General features: G+C 33.3%; 1 protein-coding gene across 1 annotated transcript in view; it reads left to right on the top strand.

Annotated features, from left to right (window-relative positions):
* Positions 1–14,632, top strand: part of Baldspot (elongation of very long chain fatty acids protein baldspot) — a 92,333-nt gene that overhangs the window by 29,832 nt on the left and 47,869 nt on the right. The window contains exon 2 of the mRNA XM_089633437.1: positions 9,351–9,488. Coding sequence (XP_089489563.1) covers positions 9,351–9,488 — 138 coding nt within the window. The remainder of the gene's footprint in view (positions 1–9,350; positions 9,489–14,632) is intronic.

The following is a 14,632-nucleotide window of genomic DNA, read 5'->3' as shown; positions in this document are numbered from 1 at the left end:
TCACTTAGGGCAGGTCTACTAATATTCATATGTCTATGATACTATCCTAAATTTTGGCATTCCTAACAGAGATTTGTCATCTTTAATCTCTAATAAATTTCTTTCTATCTTTTGGCACGAAAGTGCTTTATATTTTTCAATTGCTCCCATTCATTTGGCAGTAGCTGTAAAAAAACACGATTTATATTATTTCTTTTCAGTCTATTCTGCTAATATTTTGAGTCATAAAGGTTTCTGGGGTAGTTTTCTTGCCAATAGAGCAACATCAAAAGAGTGTAGTCAGTGTTGCCAGGGAGCTTTTTTACTCCCAATATGAAATAGGGGGAGTGGTACTGCCAATGAGAGATCCATTGTAAAATTTGTTTCTGTCTGATATCGCACGAGAACTGTTCCCTGCTGTCCGGAGCCAGTGGGGCTATGTCATCCCCAATAAGGAATATCAGTCAATAAAAAATATATGAATGATTCACCTTCCAACTTAAATGCCATTTTTTTTACAATGGCGATTTTATAGTTTATATTTCTCGAATTTTGCGTTTTTCAAAGTCCGAGAAAACGATCGAAATCTGGCTGGGTACGCGTGACGTCATACGTACCTTCGTTTTGTACCTTGTATGTTATGTCATTAAGCCCACTCAGGTCGGTATGAAATCAACAAATCCCAATTTAAATTTTTAACAAGATTTAAAAAAAAAACATGAATTCTTTTCGAAATAATTTGTAAACCGCAGTGTTACAGCGCCCCTGAGGTGATATTTCGCAAAAGCGGCGCCATAAAAATCATCCAATAAATAAATAAATAAATTGACCATGTGCGAGTCTGCGCAGCGCAACTTGGAACAAATTTGTCGCCCGCGGCCTACCGTCCCTAAGGATGCGGTGTAAGTTCTGTCAACCCACCGACCGGTCGGTGGCCGAGTTGACATCGCGTTTGGGCCCCACCCTGGCGTAGTGTGTTCAATTCCTCGGCTGGCTAAGTCCTCCATCACACAAGCAACATTTTCAGCTTACCGTGGTGGTAGTAGGAGATTTTCAAATATTGCCAGGTTATTCGTAACCTGGGAATGATTGTCTTTCTTAAAAAAAAAAAATAGAAAAATCAAGGACGCGGACTATTTATTTATTTTATATTTTGATTTATTTATGTTTTGTTTATAAGGAAGATGTTCTACATAATACATCATTGTTTAGCATATTGCATTGGCTGTTTTGAAAGAGATCAGTACAGCGGGCAGTTCGCGGTATTTATACACATTTTCACGACAGGAAGGAAGTATACAATTCTAGTACTGCGACTATTTTTCAAAGTGTCTGGGAACTCGAATCCGATACTAATTATCATCACCGCGTCAGTTAGTAAAAAACTTGACAGATTAAAGCTAGTCTGTGATTTGTGTGTTCAATTAAAACGTTGCCTAGTTCATTGAGATAACATCTTTTATCTTAAAAGGTACGAAAATGAAATGGTTGTTATTACTTGTTCTTCATAGTGATAGATTAGAAATATTTTATATAATATAAGTAACTAGACAGTTCAGGGTGGTTTCATTTTGCAATAATTCATTTGCCATACTGGTGAATTTTATTTATCGCAGTAAATACACTAAATTTATCATAATAATATCTGACGTGTACCCGGTATTGCTCGGAATTATGAATGCTTTGGAATATTGATGTCGTTTATTCTAGTGTACCTACCTCACAACTTTTTTTATTTAATATTTTAAGGTGGAAATAATATTTTTGTTGTTTGTTTTTGGGGTGTTATGCCGTGTTGCGCTAACTCCTTCTTTAGCCGACGTTTCGGACAGCGTTGCAGTGTCCATCATCAGGGCAGATCCGGTAGATCCGAAGATGTAAACACGGCATAACACCCCAAAAACAAACAACAAAAATGCTTTTGGCCGTGAGAATCTAAAAACTTACCTGGAAATAATATTATTCTAAAGCAGTGTTTTTCAATATTTTTGAATACGCAACCCCTTTACAGGTTGAAAAATTCTGTCGACCCCATTTGGCAATAGATTCAGACAAAAAGTTAGTTTAAATACGTTAATTATCACTATTTTAGTACCTACATTCGTTATTACGGCATACACTCTGCAAGGAAGCCGCGAGAGCTTTGGACGCCCCAAAGTGTTTTGGATGAAAAGAAAAGAAGAGTATCCAGAGCTGGCAAGGAAGTTCTAAAATTATTAGTGCCATTTGCCACTTCATAATTAGTGAACTGACATTCTCTTCAATGGTGGACATTAAAACTAAAAAGAGAAACAGACTTAACTGTTGTGTTCGCACAAACAGTTCTCCAACTCGTCGTGGAAGGAGATTATAAATAAAAGGTTCTTTGTGATAAATTAGGGATTTATTAATACTTCGCGTATTACAATGGTGACTCGATAATCGACCTAACTAGAAACTGGCTAATTGGAATCTGAAACAGTAAGTTTGTCTGGGAGCCTTCTCACTGGCCCTCGCGACTACTGGCCACTAACTGCCATCTTGCGGACTTCCACGCAAGCTCTATGCACTGCCCTCTATGAGTGCATCTGTGAAGCTCTTACTTCCCAACACTTAACTTAGAAAATGATTTGATCATTAACATATCAAAAATAGCACAACGATTTGAAAAATGAACAAGCTCATACTTCTCACTGAAATAGTGTTTTTATTTTAGTTAGAACCTCGCCTTTTTCCTCTTGCCGGCGACCCCCCTAGGAAGGCTTCGCGACCCCCTAGGGGTCGCGACCCACATATTGAAAAACACTGTTCTAAAGAATTGAAGAGTTGACTTTTTAAGTTTTTGTTTCAGTTTTTGACTTCCACCATTCATCATTGTATAACACATTGTTACTACATTATATCGACTTCTATTCGACTCCGTATCTCATTCCAGTGCAGATATAGCGTTAAGTTTTCCTCGGGCGACCCCACCTTTTCTACCGTTTACTACTGAATACACATTGTTACTATTAAAGAAACTACAATATATCGATTTTTATTCCACCCCGTATTAACGAAACCTCTAATACACTGTGTGTGCGCACACTGTGTGTGCGGCAATTCAACTTAGCTGTGCAAGATATCAAAGATATAATGAAAGAGGCAAATACGCAAATGTAATCAAGAACTTACCACAAAATAATAATTTATTTAATATGTAGATTATTATTATTTTTTAAATCTGGTGATATGTTCTTTTCTTCGAGGTGTGTACGGAAGATGAAAACATGTGTGCGGACAATTTGTATCAAATGTACATTGCTCCGTATCTCAGTCCATTGCAGAGATAATGCGTATTTCTCGGACGTACCCGTCTTTTTCTACCATTCAAACCACTCTCTAAAAATTCCTGACACTAATAAGAACAAACTTTGAAATTTTTACTGAAATTGGTCCAGTAATTTTTGAGTCTAAAAACTGTATTGTCTGAAATTGAATAGGTAGGTTCATCATAAAAAAACGTCCTTGCATCTCTCTTTGAGAAGTTAAGTGAGTTTACCAGCTGTTCGATGACTTAAGTCAATTTTAGTGATTCGTCTTTCTTGTTCTGTAGGTCTTCTCGTAAACATAGATCATAGACAAAACGTTTTACCATTATCAATGATTATTTTAACCTTCCTACTGGCAAACATGCAATGGCGTGTATTGCTCTATGACCAAAGTTACGATGTGTGTAAGTAATGTTTCAAGCTCGGGTATGAAGTTTGCATTGAGTATTTGAAAATGACTCTTTTATTATTAATTTCTTTTTCAAAGATTATTTAACAGTTTTTCAGTTTTTTTGGACTGCAAATAATCTTACAAATTTTACAGCAGGAGTTTTTAACAAGCTTAAATTACTTCCTTTGAGATGGCATGTAGACAATTTTTATTATTTCAGAAATTCTTCTATTTTCCAATAGTCGGTGATACAATATCATTTCCATGGCTGGGTGATATTTATGGTTTTTTTATTATGATATACTATTGTAAAATGAAAACGTTTTTTGCTATACGCTCGTTCAATAATTGCACATTAAAAAAGTACTTCAACTGCGATCGATATCCCCCGGGAAAAAGGGTCGATGATAGAGATTCGTGCCATATGGAAGAAAAATCTGTTTCTCTTTTAATCTTTTTAATCTAAATTATGTCACTTTCTGATAAACCTCTATACACATAGAAACAATATTCAAAATACAACACAGGTGTAAACTAGCCTCGAAACATAATGTACTAAGCAATAGATGCATAACATATTCATTTAGGACCGTCGGGCTTTTACGCAAACAAGTAATCTAATTACATCACTTAGTGCATTAAAATTAACATAATAATAATATTTTTGTAGGATCATGAGCATAGTATCAAAATATAGCACCAAAAGAATATAAAAAAAAGAATTAATACACATCAATACATCAATTCAACAAGCACAAAAAAGAGAAAACAGAAAAAAAGGTATTAATACTTGCCTGAAGTAAATATAAAAAATCAACATAAAAGAAACGGTGAATTAGGTATAAGTTAAATATTTACATAGATAAAGTAAGTAACAGAATAAATAAAATAATAATTGGAACTGAATTTATGTAGCCTTTGAAATGGGGAATTAATAAAATAGTTGGTTTTAGATGAATGAACAAAGAACAACTCCGGAAGTCTCGTGTTACGATTTGGTACTCGGAACGTTATTGGCTTAGTTAAGTCAGGTGCTTCCATTAAGCCATTAAATAATTTAAATAAAAATACCGAATCGGTCATCGTGCTTTTGGAAGATAAGTCAGTTAAATCCGTTCATTTCATTAAATTATTATAATTAATTTGGTCAAGGGATAGTATAAAATTGATAATTCTTAAAAAAAATTTGTTGAACTCTCTCAATTTTAATGTGATGTGCTTTACAGGATGGAGATCAAAAGTGGGATTGTGTTATAAATTACTTCTTACCAAGGCTGTGAAGAGAATCTTAAAAGAATAGAGTGACGTAAAATCTTTTACAGTTATATATGAAAGCATGTCTGTTTCCGGGTTCGCCCGTATTTTATTTCCAGTTCTACGTTTGCTCAAAACTTGCGTTTTAAAAGTTTCCATTGTAAAATTATAATAGAAAATAATCCGTTGGGTAAGAATCGTTGGTCTCTGAATTCAATTATCGGAAAAAATATAAAAATGTCAACTCTTTGATTATTATTTTTCACTTCTTTACGTAAAATGTAGTAATTTTATTACTGATGTTTTCCGGTTTTAACATTGATAGCAATGTAAATTAGAAAATATCAATTAATGTAGCCAGTTTTTTTCATCGGATACTTCAAAGGATCATAGCTTGGGATTAAAACGATATTATGATAATTCGATTCGTGGTGGAATTTAATTATTACCTGTTTAACCCCTCCAGCGGTTGAGGGTCATATATGACCGGGCTTCCATATTTTATAAAAGTATTTTTATCTTTTTTTTTATGATTCGGAAATATGTAATTTTTTTGACGTTAGAAAGAGAAATAATAATTCTTTCCAGTTTGCCTCAAATATTTATAATGGAATCCATGAATAAAATCCTAAAAATAGCGAAAAGAAATAATTCATATTTCGCGCCGCTATCGTAACAATCGGTTTAACTCGAAAAATTATTTCTTATTTTTTATTATATGAACGATATAAAAGTGAAGGTACAGTTTTCTTACAAATTCCCCCAAAAAAACGAATATGTTTTTGAAATATCGAGTTCTCTCAATTTTTCTATGATTGGAGTAAAAAATTAATTAAAAATGTGGTTACCATTTTTGACAACATTTTTCACGTTTGATATTTATTTTAAATGCATACACCGGAAAGATAATTTTATCTAGTTAATAAAACAGTATTTGTTTTTACGGAAAATTAAAAAATAAGATGTATATAGAGCATTTGAAATACACAGAAAACATTGCAAACTTTACAAAAGTGATGAAAGTACTGAAGGGTTAAAATATTTGTTGTCGTTAGTATTTTTAAATCTTCAATGTTCTTTACTTATTTATGCTGTTTTTTATTGCTACTACTTGTTATAAATATTTATCAATGGACATTTTTTTCGTATTTTCTCATTTACTGTACCTTTACATGTTCTAAATTATGTGCATTTGAAATACGCAGAAAACATTGCAAACTGAATAAATGTGATGAAAGTACAAAACGGTTAAACCATTTTATAAACTTTTATTTATTTATTCACTGTTACTGGTTTCAGCACATCGCGGCCATGTATGACCTTCACGACCAGTCTGAAGATGGCCGTGATAAGCTAAAACCTGTAATGGTCAATAAAAAAGAAAGTCAATAAAAGTATTAAATTTTTTCGATATTATAAGTTAAAAATAATTGCGGTAACCCAGAGATTTTCAACAGAACATTGTGTAATAATATCAATCACAAGCAACACCCGTTTCTAGTCTCAGGTTCAATGAAATGTGAAGAGAGCGAATCTGATAATCAATTTGAGATTAAGATCAGGACTTACTTTAATCTTTAATGGGAAGAATATTATATTTACTAATCTGATAATCTGTGCTGCTCACGGAGAAATCATCACATTTTAACAAAGTTCATTAAATACGACGTCGAATAACAATATTGACGATCTCAAACTCTACACACTAAACGCTTAATAGCCGCGACTAAACTTAAATCCATCTAAAATCATAAAATTTGTAAAAACTTGTAATTTAGAAAATATTTGAAAGTGAATACTCTTACTTCCTTATCACAACATATGTGAGAATAGTATTATATTTAGATTTTTTGAACATATAAGTGGAAAGACTCGATAATTTATTTTAAAAAGTACAGAGAAAACTTACAGATTAGTGAACTCAGTGCTAATTTATTGTATTTAATGTATTCCGGTTAAAAACGGGACTGCAGGCCTTTAACGAATGAATTGATGGATTTCCTAACAAACTATCAGTAAAAACAAATGTGTTATGAGGATGTCGGAACACGTGTTTATAAAAATTTAAAATAAATCGCATTTCGTCGTTATATATATATATCAGGATAAGCACAGCTGCATGAACACATGTTTCGATATTTATTTATACACGGTGTCCGGAAACTCGTAGTACAAGCGGGAAACTGGAGAATCTACACCACATGGGGAACCCAAAAAAACATAAAGTTTTTTGATTTGAGCATTTTCAAAAAAAAAAAAAACCAAAAAAAAATATTTTTCGGCTATTTTAGGGTTAAAGTTTTTTCTGGTGTTTAGGGTTGAATAACAGATGTTTTAACCCTGCAGAGCAGAAATATTTTATGATTACACCGGGTTAAATGAAGGGTGATTTCAAAATAATGCTTCAAATCCGAGTTTCTTCATTTGTTTTACTTTCAAATAGTTTTAATTAGTTGGGTACTTTGATCTTCAGTAATAATTTATAAGAATTTGATTAAAAAAAAAAAAAAAAAAAAAATCAACTTCAAACTCGATTTACTCGATAACGAAAGCTCAAATAAAAAAAAAAATATACCACAAAATCGACTCCAAATGTGATGTAGATTCACCAGTTTCCCGCTTGTACTACGAGTTTCCGGACACCCTGTATATTGATTTATATTTATTATTGATATGTTCTGAATGTATTAATATTTTATCAGGAAATGGCCTGCCTGCCAAACAATCAGTAAACAAACTATTAGTAAAAATAAATGTGTTATTAGGATGTCGTAACACGTGTTTATAAAAAAAATCACTTTGATATTATATTTATCAGGATAAGCGCAGCTGCATGAACTCGTGTATTCCCACATTTATTTATACATCTACATATTTTAAATATTGGTACATATTTTAAATATTGGTACATATTTACATATTGATATATTTATTATTGATGTATTCTGAATGTAATTATATTTTATTTGGAAATGGCCTGCCATCCCGTTTTTAACAGGATTTTAATCAGAAAATACTAATTTTTCTCCGCGTGTTGAGTGGAATCGATATCGTCATTATTATCACATTATTTTATTTGTTTAGTATGCTATAATTATTTGTTTATACGGTGTTAATTTATTAATTTATTTATTTATTTACAAATAAGATGTATATGTGTTAATTGTGGTTAGACTTTGGGTATTTGCTTAGAAGTTAGATACAGTGTTAGCTTTACGCCGGACTGTGTCATTCATTGGCAGAATATGCATAAATGGAAAAGTACACATTGTTTGGTTAGACACAAAATATACGTTTGCAAATATTTGAATGTTCTGTGATAGTCTGTATAGCTTTTGCGGTGGAAATAAGTGCGATGGTTTTGAAATACTTGGCGGATATATTCATTCAGGGACGCTGTTTAAGTCAAATAAAATCATGCTTTGGAAAATGAAGAAACGACGAAAATTAGAAAAAAATTCATCTTGGCAATTGTGGAAACATTATTGTTTTTTTTATCAATTCATCGACACGTTTTTCAATTTTCAAAGTGTAACTTAAAACAATGTTAAAGCTTATTGATTAAATATAATAATATAGTCCTTTCTTTCGTAAAATGAAGGTTTCCATTTTAAAGCGCTCTGATTATGGAACTGGCTCATAATATTATTTTATAAAAAACAACCTAGAATTCTTATTAAATTCACGCGGTAACGGTCAATTAATATACAATATCCGAAATAACCTCACATTTTCAAGACGGAAATTTCACACGCCGCCGGTCAGCTGAAATTGAACGTTGCCAGCTCTTTGCGCGACCAGTTAAAGACCTTTTTATTAGTACCAATTCAAATCTGAACTTTTACAGCCTTTATGACAATGTGTCACTAAAACACCGTTTTACGGTTTATAACACATTTTTATAAGACTTAATATGTTTTACCTAAAGTTATAAAATTTTTCGACACAAATCATGAATCGAGTTATAGTATTTTTTTATTCATTTAACAATTTAGTGACTTTTAGAATTATGGGACATATTCCAACTATTGCTGCAAAATCACTGGGTTTAAATCAAAACAACCTCAAATAAGGCCAGGACACTTAAACAAATTAGCCTGCTAATTATATGAGATCCTCTTTTATAATTGTATATAAATAGCAGGTCAATTTTTTTCAGTGTTCTGGCCTTTGTCGAGGTGGTTTTGCTAAAACCCGACTCTTGTTTGCTATTTTTGTGCTTGCGGTGTTGACTCCACACCCGTCACTATCGAATTGGTTCTCCTTTATACTGGGCACCATATTAAATTGATTTTTTGGGTATTATGCCGTGCTGTGCTTTCTCCTCCTTTAGCCAACGTTTCGGGAAGCGTTGCCATCATGAACTTCATCAGGGCAGATGAGCAACAGACTATATTATTCCAAATACTAATAGCATGTTAATTTTATTGTATCAGGTTCGAGCTGCGCGGGACTCTGGTGGTATGGAACACCTGCCTGGCCGCCTTCAGCATAATGGGCGCGTGCCGGACCCTTCCAGAGTTCCTGCATGTCCTGCACAACTATGGACTCTACCACTCCGTCTGCGTGCCGAGGTAGGATTCACCCCGACTCTTTGTCATTTCCACTTCAACAACAGTCCCATAATCATGGCCTTCTGCCACCGAGAGCCCTTGGAACTCTTTTTTCTTTTACGTGTGTCATTTATGAGAAATCAAGGCCGACAAGAGTATTTTTTTGTACTAGAAGTTATAAGAGTACTATTGTCGGTCTCTTAGGAAATGGCTTCACAAAATAAAACAAAACATGTATTATGGCGATGAATTAAAACAAGCGGCCGGTAGTACAAGAATTTCAAACATATCGCCATATTTCAAAAGTATCATTAATATATCTTCTGAGTTTGATATTTGAGTAGGTATCAGTAATATATAGATATTTTAAAAATACTCCTACTTCAACTATCGTAACCCACAAAATGGTAATTTAGAGTTTTGCATGTTTTTTTTGTTAAAATTTTATGTTATAAAAATATATAAACACGTTTTTTCACACTGTCATTTAAGAGGGTCCAAAACGTGTTATATAACTCCGTATTGCTCGCCATACAATCCCATACAGTCCTGTCACACCTAAAAAGATGATGTGTTATAAGTGTGCCAGGCTATTTCCTGCCGTAGATAGGAGAAGGGGAACAATTTACGGAGCGCCCTGATTACGCAGCTGTCATCGGTCAAAGTGACAGATCCCATATAAAAAAATGATATTCCGCGGCAGTTTCCCAATCGATCTGACCCCCTTCTCCTGATTAAGATTATCGGATCGTCGTGTATCCATTTTGACAGCGTTCTACGTTTGAACTACGGTAGAATTGTTGTATTGTCCCATTGTTGTATTGTTGAATCGTTGTATTGTTCACGGAGCAGGGCCAGGACACTATTGTATTGTGCTCCGATTGTGATCCCGGTATTATACTAGTAATTTTCCATCACTCAGAAATCACAAAATAATTATTTGAACATCCTTAAAAAATAATGTCAAATTGAGAAATATAGAAATTGTAATGAAACTAAATACGCAATATTCAAATTTTTACGCAGTTACAAAATAAACTTTCACTCTTTCATAGAACGATTTTGTGGGAGAGAGTGATTGGGAGAGATATATGTAGCAGTTTAGACATTATAGGTATGTAGCTATAACCCTCCTAGACATTGTATTGATTATGTCATGTAGAAGTGTTCTTAGAAACAGTCAACAATATTCTAGGCCCGTGGAATCTTCCATTACTTCAAAGAGTATTTTACAAATAAAAACTTTAAAGCTTTCGCCAATCAAACTGAGAGATCGCTTGTGTTAAAGTAAATCTCAAACGTACAGTCTCGGCTTAACCAACACTACGGACTTTGTGAATAGGGTGAAGTTACGCTACAAATATGTATGGATAACGTACCGATTTACAACATACTTTCCTTGTAAAGATTAATGTAAAGATTAAAAAAATATGTAATTCAACCTTCGTCGAGTCTTCTCCTAACTTATCCATCGCCACTGACGTCAAAAGAGTATCAAGCTACTGCGATTCATTACGATCCTGCACGGAAAAAAGTGTAATATTGAATATTGCTAATTTATTAAGAATCATTAGTACTGTTGTTAACTGCGCCTTACCTCGATGCAGTGCTAAAGTCGCGGATTGTGGAGACGAATAAAGAAGGACACTCGTTCAAAATATGACTTTTACTTAATATTATCAGAAGGCAAACCCGGGAAGGAACTAGGTATGTAAGAGAAATAGATATTACTTCTCTAGACGGGCGCTCAGGGTATCGATTCTCCAATCCAGGCCGCTCGCAATCGCCGTCGAAAGTACATACATTGATCGACTTTCTTATTCACTCGAACAATGAGTGGGTTGAACCACACGTTGTTCGAGTTAAATAACTTGGTCTAGAGTCGAGGCCCAGGTCGGAATGTTTCATCGGTTCGCCGCGCCAGCTGATGGGGCTACGTGTTTCGGTGTGGCCAGTTAGGCAGACCTTGCCAGTAAATAAAAAAAATAAATATACGAGAGCATTTTCTACAAATCTCTTAAAATTATTCTTAATCCGGTTAAAAACGGGAATGCAGGCTCTAAATAAACTTTTAGTTAAATTAGAATGTATTATCACGATGTAGGAACACGTGTTCTTAAAAATTCTAATAATTTCGCATTTCGTCATTGTATACTATCAAGGCAAATGCCGGTGCAGGAACACGTGTTCCGGAATATATCAGTAATTCACTAAAAGTTTACCAGGAAACAGCACACAATCCCGTTTTCAAACGGAATAACAATAGAAATAAGCAATATTCATTTTTTTCCGTGTGCATACAAGTTAAGTTTACTCAATCTAATCAGAATTAGACCAATATGTTAAAGGTTCACTGGAATCGAACCACTGATGTTGTAAAATGTAACGAGTTGTATACTACACAATTATTATTTGATGAATCATTCTCTATAAACGTTTATTGCACCTATTCTAGCTCTTAATTTGCATAACAAGTAGTGTACTTGAATTCATTGCTTCAATTAATAATTTAATACGTGAACAGAGGAAGGAGGGTGAGATTTTGATCTCTGAAGCAAAGATCTTTCTAGAAATAAATAATTATTTTATTGAAACACCTGACATTGATTCATCAAAATTGATCATCATCGAGCGGTGGGTCGAATGAAGTAACGAAGAGAAACAAAATGACAAAATTAATCGCCAACGAGGAACTAGTAAACACAGTAATTGTGTCATGATATAAGTCTTAACGATCTGAGGATGAGTCACATTATTATTATCTATAATACACGATGTACGGAAACTCGTAGCACAAGCAAGAAACTGTTGAAACACTAAAAAAAAAAAAAAATCGAATTCAGCATTTCGATTTTTTTAATCTTTTTTTCGGCAACTAATGGGATACAACTTTTGTAGTTTTTGAGGTCTACGCTTCAATATATTTAAAAAAACACAAACAATCGATATTAAACCCCCATTTACGATATTGGACTAGATTTACTAGAAAACGAAAGCTTAAACCAAAAACGTTATATCACAAAATTGACTTGTAGTTAAATTAAAATTAAATGGTATGTAGTTTCACAAGTTTTATCACTTGTACTACTAGTTTCCGGACACTGTTATTATTATTTATAAATGTCCAGGTTTATCTGCATATTAGTATGTGCACGATGACTTGCCAGATAGGTTGGCAGTAGGTTCTCGGAAATCAATATCTGAAAATCTTAAATCTAAAATTTATGGAAATCTCATTGTTAATTTTCTACATCTATTCTATAAATTCCAGCAATGAATGAAATGTATTATACAGCATTACACATTTATTGGTATATATGTATTATGCAGCAGTACACATTTATTGGTATATATGTATTATGCAGCAGTACACATTTATTGGTATATATGTATTATGCAGCAGTACACATTTATTGGTATATATGTATTATGCAGCAGTACACATTTATTGGTATATATGTATTATGCAGCAGTACACATTTATTGGTATATATGTATTATGCAGCAGTACACATTTATTGGTATATATGTATTATGCAGCAGTACACATTTATTGGTATATTTATGTATTATGCAGCAGTACACATTTATTGGTATATATGTATTATGCAGCAGTACACATTTATTGGTATATATGTATTATGCAGCAGTACACATTTATTGGTATATATGTATTATGCAGCAGTACACATTTATTGGTATATATGTATTATGCAGCAGTACACATTTATTGGTATATATGTATTATGCAGCAGTACACATTTATTGTCATATTCAGCAGAACACATTTATTGGTAGATATCATTGATGTATTTTTAATGGTAGATATATGTATTATGCAGCAGTACACATTTATTGGTAGATTTTGTTGTTGGAAACCCAAGTCCAATGGTCAGTCGTATCAATATAATACCTAAGTGTATCTGATCTGTGTAAAGGGTTCGCTGAATCTATCTATTTTATCATCCCCCGGTGTGAGCTTGTTTTTAAAAAAATGTACAGTTTTATTCCAAGATTGATGAAATTTTGCGCACTTGACCAACAAGAGGAAGATTACTGTCTACGCGAAATTTCTAAAAACCACACTCATCCCCTTTCCCTAACCCTTAAAGCAAAAACCACACTCATCCCCTTTCTCTAACCCTTAAAGCAAAAACCACACTCATCCCCTTTCCCTAACCCTTAAAGTAAAAAACACACTCATCCCCTTTCCCTAACCCTTAAAGCAAAAACCACACTCATCCCCTTTCCCTAACCCTTAAAGCAGAAATTTAATTCATGATGAAATTTTCCACACTTGAGGTTCAAAATAAGAGGAAAAATACTGTCTACGTCAATCTAAATTCTTCGAAAAACTCTATATAAAACCCGGTCAACGCCGAGGACATCAGCTAGTGTATTATACAATCGTTTCCCGTCCATATGCCAATTTTGTTTGTTCAATTAAACATCGAAATTACCAATATAACTAGATCAGTGGCAATAAATAACTGACATCTGTTGTATGCAGACATTACACAAATAAGATAATAATATATTACAATATTGATAACGTAAACTGGGGTTACTGGAGACATTATTCCCGCTCACACGCTTTTTTTATATTTACTCCAGTCTTCTCCATTATTTGAATTAAAAAAATCTGTAGAATACTATGTTCCAATAGTGATAACGTAAACGAGACATTAATTCCACTCAACCAACCGTCAAAAGTGTTAGAGTTCAAATGGCTCCAAACTAATATTATTAAAACAAGAAAACTTCGCCCCAAATGTCCTCAAACTTTTGATGGTGTTATGCATATTACCTTTCTTAGATATTTGATGAAAAACAATACCTAATTACAGAATAATGCACCACTGGAGCATTTGGTACCTTAAAACAGGCAATCTGCCTAGCTATAAAGTAATATCAACCTAAGAGAACATAACAGCACTTCTACACATTTTAAATATTTTCAGTTTTTTAAATATGTTTTAAAAATAAAACAAAAAATTTCCCATACAAACAATTCTACTTTTTTTACCTAAAAACTACCTCAAAACATTGGAATTTAAAAAAAGTTATTTATCATTTTTACTTCTAAAATCGCGTAGAATCACCCCCGGAGTTAGCGCACTTTACCCTCGGACACTCCGTATACATAGTAAATTACAGTATTATAT

Source organism: Hesperophylax consimilis, chromosome 1, assembly GCF_061612785.1.
Source record: "Hesperophylax consimilis isolate HC1 chromosome 1, BYU_Hcon_1.0, whole genome shotgun sequence".
Taxonomy (NCBI): domain Eukaryota; kingdom Metazoa; phylum Arthropoda; class Insecta; order Trichoptera; family Limnephilidae; genus Hesperophylax; species Hesperophylax consimilis.
Note: the sequence above shows the minus strand (reverse complement) of the source record. Positions and strands in the feature narration are given on the sequence as shown.